General features: G+C 43.6%; 1 protein-coding gene across 1 annotated transcript in view; it reads left to right on the top strand.

The window, feature by feature from the left end:
- The window catches only part of LOC109937248 (structural maintenance of chromosomes protein 1A-like), a 138,931-nt gene that overhangs the window by 488 nt on the left and 118,930 nt on the right, over window positions 1–19,513 (top strand). Inside the window, 2 exon segments of the mRNA XM_048607846.1 lie at window positions 7,127–7,315; window positions 19,386–19,498. Of these exon segments, the coding sequence (XP_048463803.1) occupies window positions 7,127–7,315; window positions 19,386–19,498 (302 nt within the window).

The raw sequence follows: 19,513 nt of genomic DNA on the forward strand, positions 1-19,513 counted from the left end.
GGAACAAATGGGGCTAAAGGCAGACCAGTCCCCTGGACCTGATGGGTTGCATCTTGGAATTTTAAGGAAAGTAACTGCAAGGCATAAAAGAATCCATAGATTCTGGATAAGTCCGAAGGCAATTGGAAAAATGCCAATGTAATACCCATATTCAAAAAGGAGACAAAATGGATAACAAGAGGCTAGTTGGCTGAACATCTGTCGTTGGGAAAATATTAGTGCTTATTATAAAAGAAGTAATAGTTGAGCATTTAGAAACATTAAAAAAAGAGCAGAGTCAGCATGGTTTCATGAAGATGAAATCATGTCTGATAAATTTATTGCAGTTCTTTGAGAAGGTAACAAGCAGGGTAGGTACAGGCGAACCAGTTGATGTAATATATTTTCATCTCCAAAAAGCATTTGATAAGGTACTGCACATAAAGGTACTTAGTAAGTCAGGAGCCCTAACTGTTGTGGGTATAATATGGATAAATACTGTACCATAGGGCTGCTTTCTCAGAGAGAGTAATGATTGGTGGTAGTTTAACCTAGGGTAATCACACCTCCAGTAAGGGGAAAGTTGAGAAGGAGAGTTATTCCAAGTGACCTGAGTTTGTGTGGGAATTGAATCCACACTGTTGGCATTGCTCAGCATCACAAACCAGCTGACCAGCTAAATGAGCTAGCTGATTATGGGTAGAGCAAAGCTAACTAATAAAAGATAGCGTGTTGGGATAAATGAGCCATTTTCAGGATGGCAACCTAACTAGTGAGTGCCACAGAGATCAGTGCTTGGGCCACAACTATCTACAATGCATATTAATGATTTGTTTGATGGGGATAAGTGTACTCCTTGCGGGTTTGCGGATGAAGCAAAACTAGATTGGAAGGCAGGTAATGAGGATAACACAGGAATCTGGGCAGCACAGTGGCTGAGTGGTTACCACTGCTGCCTCACAGTGCCAGGGACCCGGGTTTGATTCCTCCCTTGGGCGACTGTCTGTGTGGAGTTTGCACATTCTCCCCGTGTCTGCATGGGTTTCCTCTGGGTGTTCCAGTTTCCTCCCACAGTCCAAAGACGTGCAGGATAGGTGGGTTGGCCATGCTAAATTTCCCATAGTGTTCAGGGATGTATAGATTAGGTGGGTTGTAGGGGGATGGGCCTGGGTGGGATGCTCTGAGGGTCAGTGTGGACTTGTTGGGCTGAAGGGCCTGTTTCCACACTGTAAGAATTCTATGATCTTCTGTGATCTACAGAGGGATATTGACAAGTTAAGCGAGTGGGCATAAACTTGGCAGATTGAATGTAATGTGGGGAAAATGGGTTTGGAAGGAAGAATATAAGAGCTGAATATTTTTTAAATGGATAAAGACTCCAGAAAACTGCAGCACAGTGAATTTGGAGAACCAGTGCATGAATCAGAAAAAGACTAGCATCTAAGTTCAGCTGTAAAAGGAAAGCTGCATGGAATATTGGCCTTTATTTCAAAGAGAATGGAGTATAAAAATTGAGTGGGTCTTGGTTAAACAAAATAAGGCAGTAATAAGACCATAACTGGAATAGAATGAACTGTTTGGTTCCCTTATCTGTGGAAAGATATACTGGCCTTGGAGGCAGCCAAGGGAAGGTTGATCTCTGCTATGGAAGGATTTTCTTAGGAGAAGTTTAGTAGGTGGATTTTTATTCATTGGAGTTTAGGAGAATGAGAAACCTTGTAGGAGGTTGTAGGAAGCTTGACAGGATAGTTGAGGAGAGGTTGTTTCCCCTTGTGGGAGAGCCTAGGGCCGTAAGGCACAATATTAGGGTCAGGAGTCACCCATTTAAGACAGATGAAGAAGAATTGTTTATCGCTAAGGATGGTCAATCTATAGAATTTCTTACGGCAGAGGGCTGTCGATGCTGGGTCATTAGGTATATTACAGATATTCTCATTTCTAATCATTAAGGGAATCTAGGGTTATGGGGGTAAAGCAGGATCATGGAGTTCAACATTATTAGATCAGCCGTGATCTTGATGGATTTGACTTTATGCACTGAAAGTCCTACCTCTGCTTCTGCGACATCTTCTGGTCTTAAATTTAAAGCCACAGTACAAAAGGAAAGCTTTAATTTTCTTGACACCTCAGTAACTAAATTGGCACAAGGCAACAGGTGTAAGTTAGTATAACAAGTTTTTAAATAACTGGCGCATGCTTCTGTATTCAAAAAATGATCTTCCTAAACAGTAAGGTCCCAGTTGATGTGTTTCCATCACATACACACACAACTAGAAGATTGTAATTAGGCAGGTACTACTATTTTTACTGTATGTCAGATCTCGAACTTCCATTTAAATTTAATAATTTACGTATATGGTTATTGATCTAACCTTAATTTCAGTTGTGAAAGAGCTCCAAACTCTATAGCCCATCGTGTTTAGAAGTGTTTCCTGATTTCATGCCTGAAAGACCTGCTTCTAATTTTTAGATCATGCTCCCTAGTCCTAGACTCCCTTAAGTTAGTTGATGATTTACCCTTATCACAACAGTGACTATATTTTGAAAATATTTAATTGGCCTTGTTTTTACTGGCTTCAGCAGACTCCCTTTCAATCGCCTCAACCTCTCCACCCCTCTCACCCACTCCAACCTCTCCCCCGCAGAACGTGCAGCCCTCCGCTCCCTCCGCTCCAATCCCAACCTCACCATAAAACCCGCGGACAAGGGAGGTGCAGTTGTAGTATGGCGCACTGACCTCTACATCGCCGAGGCCGGACGCCAACTCTCCGACACCTCCTCCTACCGCCCCCTTGATCATGACCCCACCCCTGAGCACCAAACCATCATCTCGCAAACCATCCACAACCTCATCACCTCAGGTGACCTCCCACCCACGGCCTCCAACCTCATCGTTCCCCAACCTCGCACTGCCCGCTTCTATCTCCTTCCCAAAATCCACAAACCTGAATGCCCTGGTCGACCCATTGTCTCCGCCTGCTCCTGCCCCACCGAACTGATCTCCAACTATCTTGACTCCATTTTCTCCCCCTTGGTCCAGGAACTCCCTACCTATGTCCGTGACACCACCCACGCCCTCCACCTCCTCCAGAACTTCCAATTCCCCGGTCCCCAACACCTCATCTTTACCATGGACGTCCAGTCCCTCTACACCTGCATTGCACATGCAGATGGCCTTAAGGCCCTCCGCTTCTTCCTGTCCCGCAGGCCCGACCAGTCCCCCTCCACTGACACCCTCATCCGCTTAGCCGAACTCGTCCTCACACTCAACAACTTCTCTTTCAATTCCTCCCACTTCCTACAGACAAAGGGGGTAGCCATGGGTACCCGCATGGGCCCAAGCTACGCCTGCCTCTTTGTAGGTTACGTGGAACAATCCCTCTTCCGTACCTACACCGGCCCGAAACCCCACCTCTTCCTCCGTTACATTGATGACTGTATCGGTGCCGCCTCGTGCTCCCATGAGGAGCTCGAACAGTTCATACACTTCACTAACACCTTCCACCCCAACCTTAAATTTACCTGGACCATCTCTAACACCTCTCTCCCCTTCCTGGACCTCTCTGTCTCCATATCGGGCAACCACCTCGAAACCGATATTCATTTCAAGCCCACCGACTCCCACAGCTACCTAGAATACTCCTCCTCCCACCCACCTTCCTGCAAAAATGCTATCCCCTATTCCCAATTCCTTCGCCTCCGCCGCATCTGCTCCCAGGATGAGGCATTCCACTCCCGTACATCTCAGTTGTCCTCGTTTTTCAAGGACCGTAACTTCCCCTCCTCGGTGGTCGAGAACGCCCTCAACCGTGTCTCCCACATCTCCCGCACCTCATCCCTCACACCCCGTCCACGCAATAAAAACCAAAAAAGAATCCCCCTCGTCCTCACGTACCACCCCACCAACCTCCGGATCCAACGCATCATCCTCCGACACTTCCGCCATCTGCAATCCGACCCCACCACCAAAGACATCTTTCCCTCCCCACCTTTATCTGCTTTCCGGAGGGACAACTCTCTCCGTGACTCCCTTGTCCGCTCCACACTCCCCTCCAGCTCCACCACACCCGGCACTTTTCCCTGCAACCGCAGGAAGTGCTACACCTGCCCCCATACCTCCTCCCTCACCCCCATCCCAGGCCCCAAGAAGACTTTCCACATCAAGCAGATGTTCACCTGCACATCTGCCAATGTGGTATACTGCATCCGCTGTACCCGGTGTGGCTTCCTCTACATCGGGGAAACCAAGCGGAGACTCGGGGACCGCTTTGCAGAACACTTACGCTCGGTTCGCAACAAACAACTGCACCTCCCAGTCGCGAACCATTTCAACTCCCCCTCCCATTCCTCAGACGACATGTCCATCCTGGGCCTCCTGCAGTGCCACAACGATGCCACCCGAAGGTTGCAGGAACAGCAACTCATATTCCGCTTGGGAACCCTGCAGCCCAATGGTATCAATGTGGATTTCACAAGTTTCAAAATCTCCCCTCCCCCCACCGCATCCCAAAACCAGTCCAACTCGTCCCTGCCTCCCTAACCTGTTCTTCCTCCCACCTATCCCCTCCTCCCACCTCAAGCCGCACCTCCATCTCCTACCGACCAACCTCATCCCGCCCCCTTGACCTGTCCGTCCTCCCTGGACTGACCTATCCCCTTCCTAACTCCCTACCTACACTCACCTTTCCTGGCCCCATCCCCGCCTCTTCGACCTGTTTGTTTCCTCTCCACCTATCCTCTCCTCTATCCCTCTTCTATCCGCCTCCCACTCTCTCCCTATTTATTTCAAAACCCCCTTCCCCTCCCCCTTTTCTGATGAAGGGTCTAGGCCCGAAACGTCAGCCTCTCTGCTCCTATGATGCTGCTTGGCCTGCTGTGTTCATCCAGCCCTGCACCTTGTTGTCCCTTTCCCTACCCTGGTTATCTCACTCACTGCTGCCATTCACCTTTACTCGTCCTTACGACTGTTCCAATCACTGATTGCTTCTCTCCCGTGTTTGGTGCTGATAGACTTCACCATCCCCCCATGTTTGAATTTTCCAGGGCCTTTTGGGAGCATATTTGCCACTGCCCTTGTATATTTCACATGTTGATGAACATTATTTTGTGTTTCTGGACTCCTTTTCAAAATTCAGTTTCTTATATGATTTTTTTTGTTGCAATAACAACTTGCCCTCAAAAGATTTGCATAGAATAACATAGGAGATACAAGGTAGAAAAAATGCCAGTCAATCATCCATGTTTGTCCTCCCATCAACCCTCCTTCTAACTCCTCTCAAACTACTATTCTAACTTACTGTTTGCCACTTTTCCATGTGGTTGTCGGTTTCCCATTAAATGCATGCAAACTTCATTAATCACTTCCCATGGTAGTTAGTTCCACACTCCCATCACTCTTTGAGGAGAAAAGTTTGTTCTGAATTTTTCATTAAATTTTTTGGTGACTGTCCTGTGTAATGGCCTTTAATTGTGCTCTTCCACACAAAAGGACACATTCACTTTCTTTCCACTCTATGAATATATCTCATAAATTTACAGATCTAGGTCTCTCCTCAGCTTTTATTTTGGTAGAGAAAGAAATCCCAGCTTGTCCATCCTTTCCTGATGTTTATAAATACACATTTCTGGCTTTATCATAGTAAATATTCTCTGGATCCTCTTCAACGCCTCCGTGTGCACCAAGGTCTCTCTTTTTTATACTCCTGTAAGTAGGGCCATTTGGAACATGCAGCCTTTCTTGTTGTTCTCAAGTGTATCACTGCACACTTACCTATATTAATTTGTATCTGTCATATCATAGAACAGACTCATGGAATCTCTACAGTGTGGGAACAGGCCATTTGGCTCGTCAAATCCGTACCACCCCTCCAAAGAGCATTCCACCCAGGACCCAACTCTATCCCTATAACTCTGCATTTCCCATGGCCAATCCACCTATCCTGCACATCTTTGAACTGCCATTTTCATCAGTCTGTGTTCTACATTCTGCTGTTCCTTGTACGCTGTTCAGGCAAGCTTTGTATCATTCACAAACATCAAAATTATACAAACCTATATCCACTCGGCGGATTATTTATACATAAAAAGAAAACAGATAGTCCTGATAGTACCAACACCTGGGGGAACCACTGCACACATCTCTGTAGTTAGCAAAGAATGTTTTCACAACTACCTGCGAGCTGTGAATCTAATTTCCAACTGTCCCTTTAAGGACAATGTACTACTTACTGACTAAGTCTGTTATGTTTATCAAATACTTTTCGAGAGTCAGTATGGGCAAATATCTACTGCACTAGTTTCCCTGTCAGTAAATGCCATCCAATGATGGTGTTAGCTTTCAAATGGCAACACTCTTGACTTCACAATTCTGAGACTGTTAATCCAGTGAAGTGTTTGATGAAACAGTACAGAGTGCTGTACTGTCCGTGCTAATTGAATTCTTTCTGGGAGAAATTGTACTCACAGTTGGCACATGGCACTTTCCTGGGTTGTATCTAAAGTTCTAACGGTTGTCTTGTTTTTGATCTTCAAATAAAAGGCCACTAAATCACACCACATCCTTGGTTTATGATAACCTAAGTTAGCTCCAATTCAATCAGTAGTTTTTATAGCAAAATCTACCCTTCCATTTGCAGAACTGGCAAATATAATTTCACAACAGACATATGTGTCAGAGCTACACAAAGCTATATTTTATATTGATAGCCACTCATTGTAGAGCCTTATGATTTAATGTGATTTGTTGATATTCGTTAGTTATCACGTGTTTTTAACAGATTTGGCAAAACCTCTCATAGAGTCCTGAACTTAAAACTGATTCTTTAATAAAATCTCACCTCCTAGGGTTCCTAATGATTTGGGATATTGTGAGATTTTGAAAAGCTATATCAATTGAAATTCTTTCTGGCAATATTAGCAAACATTTAATGTTTATGTTTCTTTTAAATTGGATAAAGTAACTGTTGAATTGATTGCTTTCACTGGTGTTTACATTTACAGATTTTGAAATAATGGTAAGTAGGTGTAACCTTTAGAAGTATTGTTTTTGTGTTGCAATAAATTGTAATCTATGTTGTAATAACTGTTTTTTTACTATGAATATTTCTATAATTTCCAGTACAGCTTTTTTTTTTGCTTTCACTAACAGGCAAATCCAATGTAATGGATGCTATCAGTTTTGTGATGGGTGAGAGAACTGCCAACCTCAGAGTGAAGCACATCAAAGATCTGATTCACGGTGCTCATATACGGCATCCTGTGTCATCTACTGCAAGGGTCACCATGCTGTATCAAAGAGAAAATGAAGAGGAGCTGTCATTTACTAGAGCCATTATTGGTAATATAGGGAGGGGGGAGGGGCAGCAGTTTCAATTGTAAGGTTTTGACATGACTTAATTGTATTGGTAGCCTGTCTTTTAGTTGACGCTTGTATTTCTGTAACTGGAACCAATAATGTAATTAAATAAGTTGCAGTTAAAATGTTTTTGGAAAGATGACCCATGTTCCTCAATTGCAAAAAATTGTTAATAGGACTCTTTGTCATTGTCTTTGATATGCAAATGTGTTTTGGGAAGAAAAACAATTACAAGCCAAAAAATCCATCAAAATTAGGTTCAAAATGCATGAGGGTGGGAGCTGAAAGAGTTTCCAAAATAACCTGCAATAAGATAAACATTGGAGTGATAAATTGAAGACTCCCCGACCCCGAGGTTTCATATTCCGTTACATTATGGCTTCTCAAAATACATTATAGCTCTTCTGATTCTTGTTTAACAATTGAAAGGCCAAGGAGCAAGAAAGCAATGCACAGTGTAATTTCAGGAGCACTGGGGAATAAAATCTTGGTGTGAGGAGCTGTTCCCCCAATCACAGATTCTGTCTTTCCCATGCTGCTGTTCCAGTTCCTCAATGACAGATCCCCTTCCTTCTGCTTTTACAGCAGAATCAGTGATTGGAAGAGCAACAAAAATGAAAAGTGGAGAAAAAAAGCCTGTCACTAGATAGGCTCAAAAAACTATCCTGAATGATGTGCATTAGAGGAGCAGGAAAGTTGACGTTTCAGGTCGGGACCCTTCTTCAGAAATGGGGAGGAGGAAGGGAACTCAGAAATAAATCGAAATAGGAGGGGTGGGGCTGGGGAATGTAGGTGGGATGGTGATAGGTGAGTGCAGGTAGGGAGTGGTTGGTCAGTGAGGTGGGAGGGTGGATAGGTGGGAGAGAAGATGGACAGGTTGTGTCAGGTCAAGGAGTTGGGGATGGTGAGACCAAGCGGAGACTCGGAGATTGTTTTGTAGAGCATCTGCGCTCTGTTTGCGACAAACAATAACGCCTTCTGGTCGCGAACCATTTTAATTCCCCCCTCCCTGGGTGACATGTCCATCCTTGACCTCCTCCAGTGTCACAATGACCCCAACTGCACACTGGAGGAGCAACACCTCATATTCCGCCTCGGGAGCCTACAGCCCAATGGCCTAAACGTGGATTTCACCAGTTTCAAAATCTCCCCAGCCTCATCCCATGACCAATCCTCCCTCTCATCCCTGCCTCCTTGACCTGACACAACCTGTACATCTTCTCTCCCACCTATCCGCCCCTCCCACCTCACTGACTAATGCCTACCTCTGCACTCAACTATCACCATCCCACCTACCTTCCCCAGCCCCACCCCACCTCTCTATTTATTTCTGAGCTCCCTTCCCCTTCTCCATTTCTGAAGAAGGGTCCCGATCCGAAATGTTAACTTTCCTGCTCCTCTGATGCTGCCCGGCCTGCTGTGTTCCTCCAGCTCCATACTGTGTTATCTCTGACTCCAGCATCTGCAGTTCTTACTATCTCTATCCTGAATAATGGCCCATTTGACTGAAACTGTCAACATCCTTTGGAGTGGAGCCTGGGAGAGAAAGCAAAGAGTAAGAGGGAAATCAGGAGGGCAAAAAGGGGACATGGAATAGCTTTGGCACATCAGGGTAAGGAGAATCTGACGGTATTCTACAAATACATTAAGAACAAAAGGGTAACTGGGCAGAGAATAGAGATCCTTAAACATCAGTAAAGCCACCTATGTGTGGAACTGCAGAAGATGGGGGAGATACTAAACGAATATTTTACATCAGTGGAGAAAGATATCAAAGATAGAGAACGTGGGGTAATAAATAGCAACATCTTGAAAGAGGTCCATATTACAGAGGCGGGGGTGCTAAATGTCTTAAAATGCATAAAGATGGATAAATCCCCAGGACCTGATCAGGTGTACCCTCGAACTCTGTGGGAAGAGAGGGAAGAGTTTGCTAGGCCCCTTGCTGAGATATTTGTATCATCGATAGCCACAGGTGAGGTGCCGGAAGACTGGCGGCTGGCTAACGTTGTGTCACTATTTAAGAAAGATGGTAAGGAGAAGCCAGGGAACTATAGGATTGGTGGGCAAGTTGTTGAAGGGAATCCTGAGGGACAGGATTTACATGTACTTGGAAAGGCAAGGACCGATTAGGGATAATCAACATGGCTTTGTGCATGGGAAATCATGTCTCACTAACTTAATTGAGTTTTTTGAAGAAGTAACGAAGAGGATTGATGAGGGCAGAACAGTGGGTGTTATCTATATGGACTTTAGTAAGGTGTTTGACAAGGTTCCTCATGGTAGATTGGTTAGCAAGGTTAGATCATAAGGAATAGAGGGAGAACTAGCTATTTAGATACAGAACTGGCTCAAAAGTAGAAGACAGAGGGTGGTGGTGGAGCGTTGCTTTTCACACTGGAGGCCTGTGACCAGTGGTGTGCCACAAGGCTCGTTGCTGGGTCAACTGCTTTTTGTCATTTATGTAAATGATTTGGATGTGAACATAGAAGGTGTAGTTAGTAAGTTTGCAGATGACACAAAAATTGGAGGTGTAGTGGACAGCGAAGAAAGTTATGTCAGAGTTCAATGGGATCTTGATCAGAATTGCTAATGGGCTGAGGAGTGGCAGATGAAGTTTAATTTTAAGTGAAGTGCTGCACTTTGGAAAGGCAAATCAGGGCAGGACTTAAACACTTAATGGCAAGGTCCAGGGCAGTATTGCTGAACAGAGAGACATTGGAGTGCAGGTTCATGGTTCCTTGAAAGTTGAGTTTGCAGGTAGATAGGATAGTAAAGAAGGCGTTTGGTATGCTTGTCCTTATTGGTCAGTGCATTGAGTATAGGAGTTGGGAGGTTATGTTGCGGCTGTACAAGACATTGGTTTGGTCACTATTTTGGCCTCCCTCCTTTGGAGGGATGTTGTGAAACTAGAAAGGGTTCAGAAAAGGTTTACGAGGATGTTGCCAGAGTTGGCGAGTTTGAGCTATAAGGAGAGGCTGAATAGGCTTGGGCTGTTTTCCCTGGAACGTCGGAGGCTGAGGAGTGACTTTATGGAGGTTTATAAAATCATGAGGGGTATTGCTAGGGTAAATATGTAAGGTCTTTTCCCTAGGGTGAGGGAGTCCAAAACTAGAGGGCATAGGTTTAAGGTGAGAGGGGAAAGATATAAAAGCGATCCAAAGGGCAACTCTTTCATGCAGAGGGTGGTGCATATATGGAATGAGCTGCCAGAGGAAGTGGTGGGGGCTAGTACGATTACAACATTTAAAAGACACCTGGATTGGTATATGAATAGGAAGGGTTTAGAAGGATATGGGCTAAAGCTGGCAAATAGGACTAGATTTATATAGGATATTTGGTTGCTGTGACTGAGTTGGACCAAAGGGCCTGTTTCTTTATATCACTATGACTATAGTAAAGGAATGGAGAAGGTGACCAGAATCAAGAACACAGGTCAGGAGCAGGCCTAGAGGAGTTGCCTGTACCAAAAACTGGAACAGCAGCTAGTGGAGAGAAGATCTGTCATATTTTAATTTCCTGTGGTGGTGATGGGGGCTGAAGGTAATGAAAATTGATGCAACCTTCTCATGGATGACAGTACCTTTCTGCTTTTACTGGAGCTTGATGTATGTAATCTGTCAAGATCATGCTCTGTTGTTAGTATGGGTTCATATTGTGTTGCATTTATTAACTGCATGAAAATCAGAAATGTTTTTGTGCTCTGTTGTCTACTTTGATTAGGAAACCCTAAAAATAACAACATAATCACAAAGATAATGTTTCTTTATGAGTTCATCTTATAATGGAGTTAATTAGAATGAGAAAAAGACCCTAAAATCAAAAAGCAACTCATGAGATGATCTCAGGAACTTTTGGAAAAGGTGGGTTTTCATACTTATAAATTTCTGCTATTCTGTGAAATAATAGGGTTGAAAAACATCTATTGTAATTCTGGAAATTAAGCATACAGTGGGTATTATTGACAATAATTAATAGATACTGAATCTGTGGATTGGGAATGGAAATCAGGACTTTGAGTCTCTTGAGCTGAGTAAATTAAACTCGATTTTCAGGGGTCAACTTTTTATTTAGTTTGGAGTTAGATTTAATGGTAAATTAGTAGCTACAGGAAGAGGAATGGAAGCTGTTCACATGGTGTTGGTGCCTGAATTCGACTTCCAATGGCTGCCATCACTGTGGCTGCTCTGAGAGCATTGAAGAATCAACCAGAAGACCATCGTTGAGAATGGCCTTGATTCAGTGTCCACAGTGACATTGGAAAGCACTTCACCTGGAACAGACCAAGACTGAAGTTTTGCTGAAGAACACTAAGGAGAGGAGGGAGGCCCTCTTCTTGAATGAGGAAATCCTCAAGCTAGAGGCTCCCTCTATAGAAAAAGTTGGCCTGGATTGAGGTGAAAGCCACTATCCGCTACAAGAATTGTTATCAGAGCATCCTGGACTCAGTGCCACAGAAAGGCACAATGATCTCATAAGCTTTGAAAATGTGAATGCTATCCCAAGTCTGAGGGTGGGCAATTTGGCTACAACTTCCAGATGACAACAACTGGGGGGCCTGAGGCTGCATGCTGTTCTTAAAACTGAGAGTGGTGATGCCTAAGACACATCCATCAGAATACTTTATGGTCACAATGCTTCTGAGGATGTACCAGCACTGAAACATTCTTCTTCTCCTGGATGAGAATGGAGGCAGTTAGCCACAGAGGACAGCAGTACCTTATAAGTCATATGTTTTCTTCACTTTGTTGGAGAAACAGGCACACAATGCCTTCCAGACAATCACTGGAAGACCATGCATTGAGATAGTCAGGATTCTGGATGAAGAAAATGTTAGTTCTGGTGAAATAGAAGATCGTGAAGGAGATGGCAATTACAAAATGCAAGTTGTTTATTAGTGGAGGGTGCACTTGATGTCACCATGTCCAGTAGCATGCTGATCACCCAGTTTGTATTGTTTAATCATAGCGCTGCTGTGTTTTGTACTCTGATAGACTCACTGTTGTTACTTGTGTCTCCAGAAGATGCAGGTACACACCCAACAACATCCTCTCTCTTTGCAGTACCATCATAGCACCAGAGAAGGACCGTTACACTTAACGAGCACACTACATACCAGTGCAGGTTCTCAGTGGGTCAGGGCAATTAGCACATTAGCCACTCCATTGACAGAATGTTCAACCCCATGACAATATGAGTAGCAGCTGCACAACAAGATGCAAAGGATGCCGACCACACTACGTAGCCAAGAATAATACGTGGTGCAGGGATGTTTCTAACTCTTGCTGTTCTTCCTCTGGTAAACTATCCTATTGTAAGGGCTCTTCAAGGTCCACACCTTTCTAATGGATCGTGTTATGGATAGCAAAACAGATTACCACAGGAATTGAGAATGCTTCAAGAGTCCAAATACTGGAGTATATCTGCAGAAGTTTGACTGTGGTTGTCATAGTGGGCAAATGATTTTAGTTATATCTTTATCTCAATCTTGAGCATCATAGAGGGGCGAATAGCCATCTCTTCAAGGGATATCCCTTGTCCACTAGGATCTATCCAAGGATTTGGGTTTGGAGTGAAGTTTTGTTACAGGACTGTGGGAGAATGAAGGAGAAAGGGCAGCTTCCCAGAAAGTCTGGAAAATCTCTCGTCGTGGTTACAGACCAACTGAACATTGAAAGAGTGAAAGATCTTTCTATTCACGAACCTTGTTGGTCTGTTACTGGATACCTTGTTGGAACTGAGCTATGTCAGTATAATCCACTGCCCTCTGTCCCTGGCCTTTTCAGCTGTGGAATAAATATGTTAGTAAGTTCTTGTAAAGAGGACACCAAGGGCGGCATGGTGGCACAGTGGTTAGCACTGCTGCCTCAGAGCACCAGGGACCCGGGTTCGATTCTAGCCTCGGGCGACTGTCTGTGTGGAGTTTGCACATTCTCCCTGTGTCTGCGTGAGTTTCCTCCGGGTGCTCCGGTTTCCTCCCACAGTCCAAAGATGTGCAGGTTAGGTTGATTGGCCATGCTAAAATTGCCCGTAGTGTTCAGGGAGGTGTAGATTAGGTGGGTTACAGGAGGATGGGTCTGGGTGGATGCTCTGAGGTTCGGTGTGGACTTGTTGGGCCAAAGGGCCTGTTTCCACACTGTAGGGATTCTATGATTCTATGACATAAGTGACTTGTAAGATGCAGAGGTGTGCAGTCATTTGCAGGGCGCCATCAAGATGTGCAGCAGATCCAGCAGAGACTTCTTGCTCATTGTGATTTTGGCAGCCATATTGTGAACAGTATTGTGAGGTACAGGCTTTTGGATACAGACATCTGTGGTTTTCCTCCCTCACAATAAGGTTTCCTGTCTCCTGTTAGTTATTAGTAATAATTAGTCTGGAGAATTGCAGCATCCTGTGTCAATGGCTCTAAGTCTTTTCCAGGTAGCTGCTTCTTTGGCAATTGGTCCTTGTATAAAGATATGGCCTTTGTGCCCTTCTTGCTCTTGTTCCTGTCCTCTGTCTGATGCCTGGGACTCTGACCTTCTTGCGAAGAAGAGGCTTCTGATTGTTGCTGGGTGCAAACTTGAAGAGTTGTATCACCATTGGCAGCTCCTGCTTTCCTTGTACTCAACTAGTTGCTTGCCTGGTTCTTGTCTGCTCTGGCTTCTGCTCCTGCACAATATCTGACCGCTTGCTCACTGGTCTTCTGCTCCTGAGCACAGTTCGGGACTCTTGTTTCCAAATGTCTAAGTCCCCGTCTTCACCATTAAACTTCTATGACTCCAGAGAAATTCACGGGGACACCCAGGCCTGGTTTCCCACTATGTACCTCTCTTCCTTCATCTGCTGTGACCTGCATAACTCATCTAAGCAGTCTCGCCAGTGAAATGCTCAACTCCTCTATTAACAAGCTCTTAATGAACTCTACAAGCACCTTACTTGCCTTTACTTGGTGATTGGATGAGATCTGTCCCACCTGCCTCCGCTACTTTTTAAACTTATGTAGGAAGTGTCTGCTCTATGTTTGTCGTGCAGCACTGATTTTATACTACTGTCCTTTTGGTGCACAGGTTCTGGTTTACTCTGGTCAGTTGCCCATTCTAATTTTACAGTTGAATTGTAGAATAGTTAGTGGCATTCTCACTTTGGGCCTGAATGTTATAATTTCAAGTCCTCCACTAGAGACTGAAAATATATCATTTTGGCTCACACGGCAGCATTGTACTAATGAAGTGCAGCACTGCTAAAAGTTCTTTTGCATAAAATGTTAAATAAAAAGCCTGTCTGCCTTCTGGAGCATGCATAAAAATGCCATGGCACAAACAGCCTGAGAATTCTCCCCAGTGATTTTGTGTAATATCCCTCATCCAATATTGTTTAAAAAATTATCAGGTAATTACCACCTTGCTTTTATAAGATCTTGCTGTGGGCAAATTGGCAGTCATGATCTACTATTAGAACAGGTAACTTCATTTCACGAGTCCTTAATTAGTTGTAAAGTACTTTGGCTCCTCTTGCAATCGCAATAGATGATTAATTGCAAATATATCTTGCCTGTTTGAAAAATGGAGTTACCAATGACGGCAGTCTAGATTTTCATCAAGTTGGACAGATTCAGGAGCCATACAAGAATGGTGATCTCAACCCGATTCTGAGATTCTCGTTTGCATTGCCTTTCAGTTATCTTACTAGATAATGTTGAGAGCAACTCTCCCACACACTGAACTCTTTGCCTTCGTGACTTTTATGTTGTGGGTCAAGGGGCGTAGTATTGACAGACTTTGAACTACAAAATAAAGTTGTCTTTCAGTTTGAATAGTTAGATGTTACATTGTAAGGTAAATTTGCTTCTCTGAGGCTCTGTCCTTCAAAGCTACATTGATGATTATGTTGTCGAGCATTGTGTAAATGTTGACATGCATTTGAAACCATTTTTTGAAATTCTAATGCATTAATCTGAAATTATTCAAAACCCCAGAACTCTTTAAAAGTGAAAAACAAACGTCATCCATTGTTTAAAAAAAAATCCACCTGCAGCTGATTGCATTGATTAGCATTGGGTTGCAGAATAAGTTGCACAAGCAGATTGAGGGAGACTTCGCAGGAGTGAAGTTGAGACAGAATGAGTAACTGCGAATGTGGGTCATTGTGGGAATTTAGGGCAGTGGGCGAAAGAGGTACTCACACAAGGTTTGCTCCAAGAAATAAAGTCTCCAGAGTGAAAGCTGAGTAGGAGGGAAATAAAGCATGGATTGAGAGGCCTACCTGTACTGAGACTATTGGTGAAGGATGGGATCAGTAGTTGAATAAGGGGGGACCTTAGATCGGAAGAACAATGTATGGATTGTTGGTTGAACGAAATAAGCATAGGGGAGCAGGCAGTGGATGGAATTATTTATAGACCTCTAAATAATATTGATAACCGTGGGATATATTATTATCAGGAGATAAAAGCATGTAACATTGGCGATACAGTTCTCATGGATTTTAATTTGCATATAGACTGGGTAAACCAATTGAGCACTGAAGTTGTGTAAGGGATGGCTTTCTAGAGCAGTATATTGAGGACCCAACTAGACATGCTATTTTAGACTAAGTAATAGATAATTAAAAAGGGCTGATTTACAAACTTGTAAAAAAACCTTTTTAGGGATGAGTGACGACAGAATGATAGAATGTTACATTATATTCTTAATGAAGCAAGGGTGTTTAACTTGCATAAGGGAAATTATGAAGACATGAGGTGCAAATTGGCTTTAGTGTACTGGGAAAATCCATTAAAAGGCATGACTGTATAGGGAATGGACAGTGCTGAAAAATCTATAACATGACTTAAAGCAACTTATACGTTATGGCAAGGTACAAAAACTCAAAAAAAAATGTCAGTTAACTATGGCTAACAAAGGAAGGTTAGGATAGTATAAGATTAAAAGAAAAGGTCTATGAATTTGCTAGAATTTTCAATAATTCCAATAGTTGGGGGGGTTTATGGCGTACAATATTGGATGACCAAGAACCTGTCAAAACAGAGTAGAATATGATTGCAATCTAACGACAAAAATGGACCTTTTTTTATTCACTCTTGGGACATGGGCATCACTGCTTGGTCAACATTTACTGTCCTTAGTTTCCCTTGGGAAGGTGGTGAACTGCCTTCTTGAAACACTGCAGTCCATGTGCTGTAGGTTGACCCACAATGCCTTTAGAAAAGGCACTTCAGGATTTTGACCCAGTGGCAGTGAAGGAACAGCGATATGTTTCCAAGTCAGCATGGTGAGTAACTTGGAGGGGAGCTTTCAAGTGGTGCTCTTCTGATATCTGCTGCTCTTGTCCTTCTAGATGGAAGTGGTTGTGGGCTTAGAAGGTGCTGTCTAAGGATCTCTGGAGAATTTGTGCAGTGCTTCTTGTGGATAGTACAGATGCTACTGATGGTCTTTTGTGGAGGGAGTGGATGCTTATGGATGTGGTGCCAATCAAGCATGCTGCTTTGTCCTGGATGTTGTCAAGCTTCTTGAGTGTTGTTGGAGCTTCAGCCATCCATACAAATGGGATGTATTCCATCACACTCATGACTTGTGCCTTGTAGATGGTGGACAAGCTTTGGAGAGTTAGAAGGTGAGTTACTTGCTGCAGTTACCCTAGTCTCTAGTTGTAGCTACTATATTTATATGGCGAGTCCAGTTGAGTTTCTGGTCACCGGTGTTGATAATGAGGTATTTAGTGATTAAATCACAATTGAATGTCAAGGAGTAGTGGGTAGATTGTGCCTTATTGAAGATGGGAACTGCCTGGCATTTGTGTGGCTCAAATGCTGTTTGACAGTCATCAACCTAAGTCAGATATTGTCCAGGTCTTGTTGCATTTGTACGTGGGCTGCTTCAAATCTGAGGAGTCATGAATATTGCTGAACATTGTGCAACCTTCAGTGAACATCCCACTTCTGACCTTATTATGGAGGGAAGGTCATTGATGAAGCAGCTGAAGAAGGTTACGCGTAGGACAGTACACTGAAGAGCTCCTGCAGAGCTGTCCCCCATAGCTGCGATGACTGATCTCCAACAGCCGCAACCGTCTTCGTATGTGCCGGGTGTGACTCCAACCAGCAGAGAATTTGGCTCCTGATACCCATAGATTCCAGTTTTGCTTGGGCCCCTGGGTGCCATACTCGGTTGAATGCAGCCTTGATGCCGGTGGCTGTCACTGTCAATCACCTGTGGAATTCGACTCTTTAATCCATGTTTGAACCAAGACAGTCAGAAGTTGAGCGAATGCAAGCTGGATGTCATGGAGCAGGTTGTTGCTAAGCAGATGCTGTTTAATAACACTGACAGTTTACTGACGGTCAAGAATAGACTAGGATGGTAATTGATTGGGTTGGATTTGTCATATTCTTTTGGCTGCAGGATATATCTGGGCAATTTTCCATGTTGTCAAGTAGATGTCAGTGTTGTAGCTGTACTGGAACAGCTTGGCTAGAGGAGTGGCAGGTTCTGGAGCACAAGTCTTTAGTGTTATAGTCAGAATGTTGTCAAGGTTCATAGGCTTTTCAGTATCCAGTGCTTCTTACTGTCCAACGTCGTTCATGATTGGTTGTGGCAAGACTATAGAGCTTAATCTAATCCATTGGTTGTGGAATCACTTAGCTCTGTCTATCGCTTGCTGTTTACCTATTTTTCTAATTAATCTTTTCAGAGATGTTGTTGCGCACCTCTGGAGCAAGTGAGACTTGAACTCAGGCCTCCCAGTCCAGGGGTGGGCATGCTACCACTGTGCCACAAGAGGGCCCTTTTATTTTTTCTTTATGCTGTTTGGCCACAGATAGCTCTATTTGATAGCTTCACCAGGTTAACACCTCATTTTTAGTTATGCCTGGTGCTGCTTCTGGCATGCCCTCCTGCACTGTCCATTCAACCAGGGCTTGATCCCCTGGCTTGATGGTATGGTTGAATGAGGGATATGCCACACTACGAGGTTGCAGATTGCATTAGAGTATGATTCTGCTGTTGTTGATGGCCCTCAGTGCCTCAGGGATGCCCAGCCTTGAGCTGTAAGGTCTGTCCCATTTAACACTGTGATAGTGCCATGCAACATGATGGAGATTTTATCTCATGCACAGATGCGTCTGCAGCTGGCAGATTGATAAGGATGAGGTGGGTAAAAGGCATTGAACTGTTCAATCATTCATGGTCATATTTCACCTGTAAGCCTGGCCATCTGCCTATCCCTGTTGCAGCCTCTGGGTACGGACTGACTCCATCTCGCCTATGCCTCCCCAGAATGAATTTTTTTTTTTAATTGATCCACCCGTAGGATGCAGTTGTTACTTGCTAGCCAGCATTTATTGCCTGTCACTAGTTGGCCTGGAGAAGGTGTATTTGGGGGCCTGTGTATAGCGATATGCTTACCATGTGTGGATGTTTCCCTGTTTGACTTGCCCACTTCATTAGTAAAAATCTGCCCAGCTTTTTGGCCTCTTCTGAATTCCTTAACAGCTAAAGATGCATTTGTTTGGTAAAGTTTTTTAATTCCAAGAAACTAAACTGAATATTGAAACTCGCACAATAGGGAAAGCTAAAATGTAATACAAAGCGAAGAACAAATTAACCCTTAAACTAATCCCTTTTTAACAACAGGATGAAATCTTTTTATTTCTGTCGATTGGCCTTTGGCCAAAATACACAATGTGCCTGTATTCTCAGCCGAAATAACAATGGCACAAGCATCCCTGTATTGTGAAGGAGACTATTTATGGTAGGTTCCTGCTCTTGCTTGTTATTATACTGTGTCAGAAATGCTTACAGATTAGGCGGAAATCCAGGATCAGGTTTTAAATACATTACTCCCATGCTAAAATCATTCAGCATGGATTTATCATGGACTTACCATGCTTTCACAAAGACTAAAGTACCATTCAACCATTTTGGAAATATGTGCCAACATCAGAGTTGCCACTTTCAAGAAAAGTGTGAAGGAAGCAAATGTCATTTAGTTTTTTTTTAAAGGCAAATAAGTAAAATGTATTTACAAAAATAATTGGATGGCTCAATTTCTTTCCTGTTGTCTTTGTCAGGGAACTCCTCAGAGTTTCGCTTCAACAATCAAATTATTAGTCGTGCGGAATACACAAATGAGCTTGAGAAAATTGGCATTTTACTGAAAGGCAGAAACTGTCTGGTGTTTCAGGTAATGTGGAAAACA

This window comes from Rhincodon typus, chromosome 18 (genome assembly GCF_021869965.1).
Source record: "Rhincodon typus isolate 14 chromosome 18, sRhiTyp1.1, whole genome shotgun sequence".
In the NCBI taxonomy this organism is placed as follows: domain Eukaryota; kingdom Metazoa; phylum Chordata; class Chondrichthyes; order Orectolobiformes; family Rhincodontidae; genus Rhincodon; species Rhincodon typus.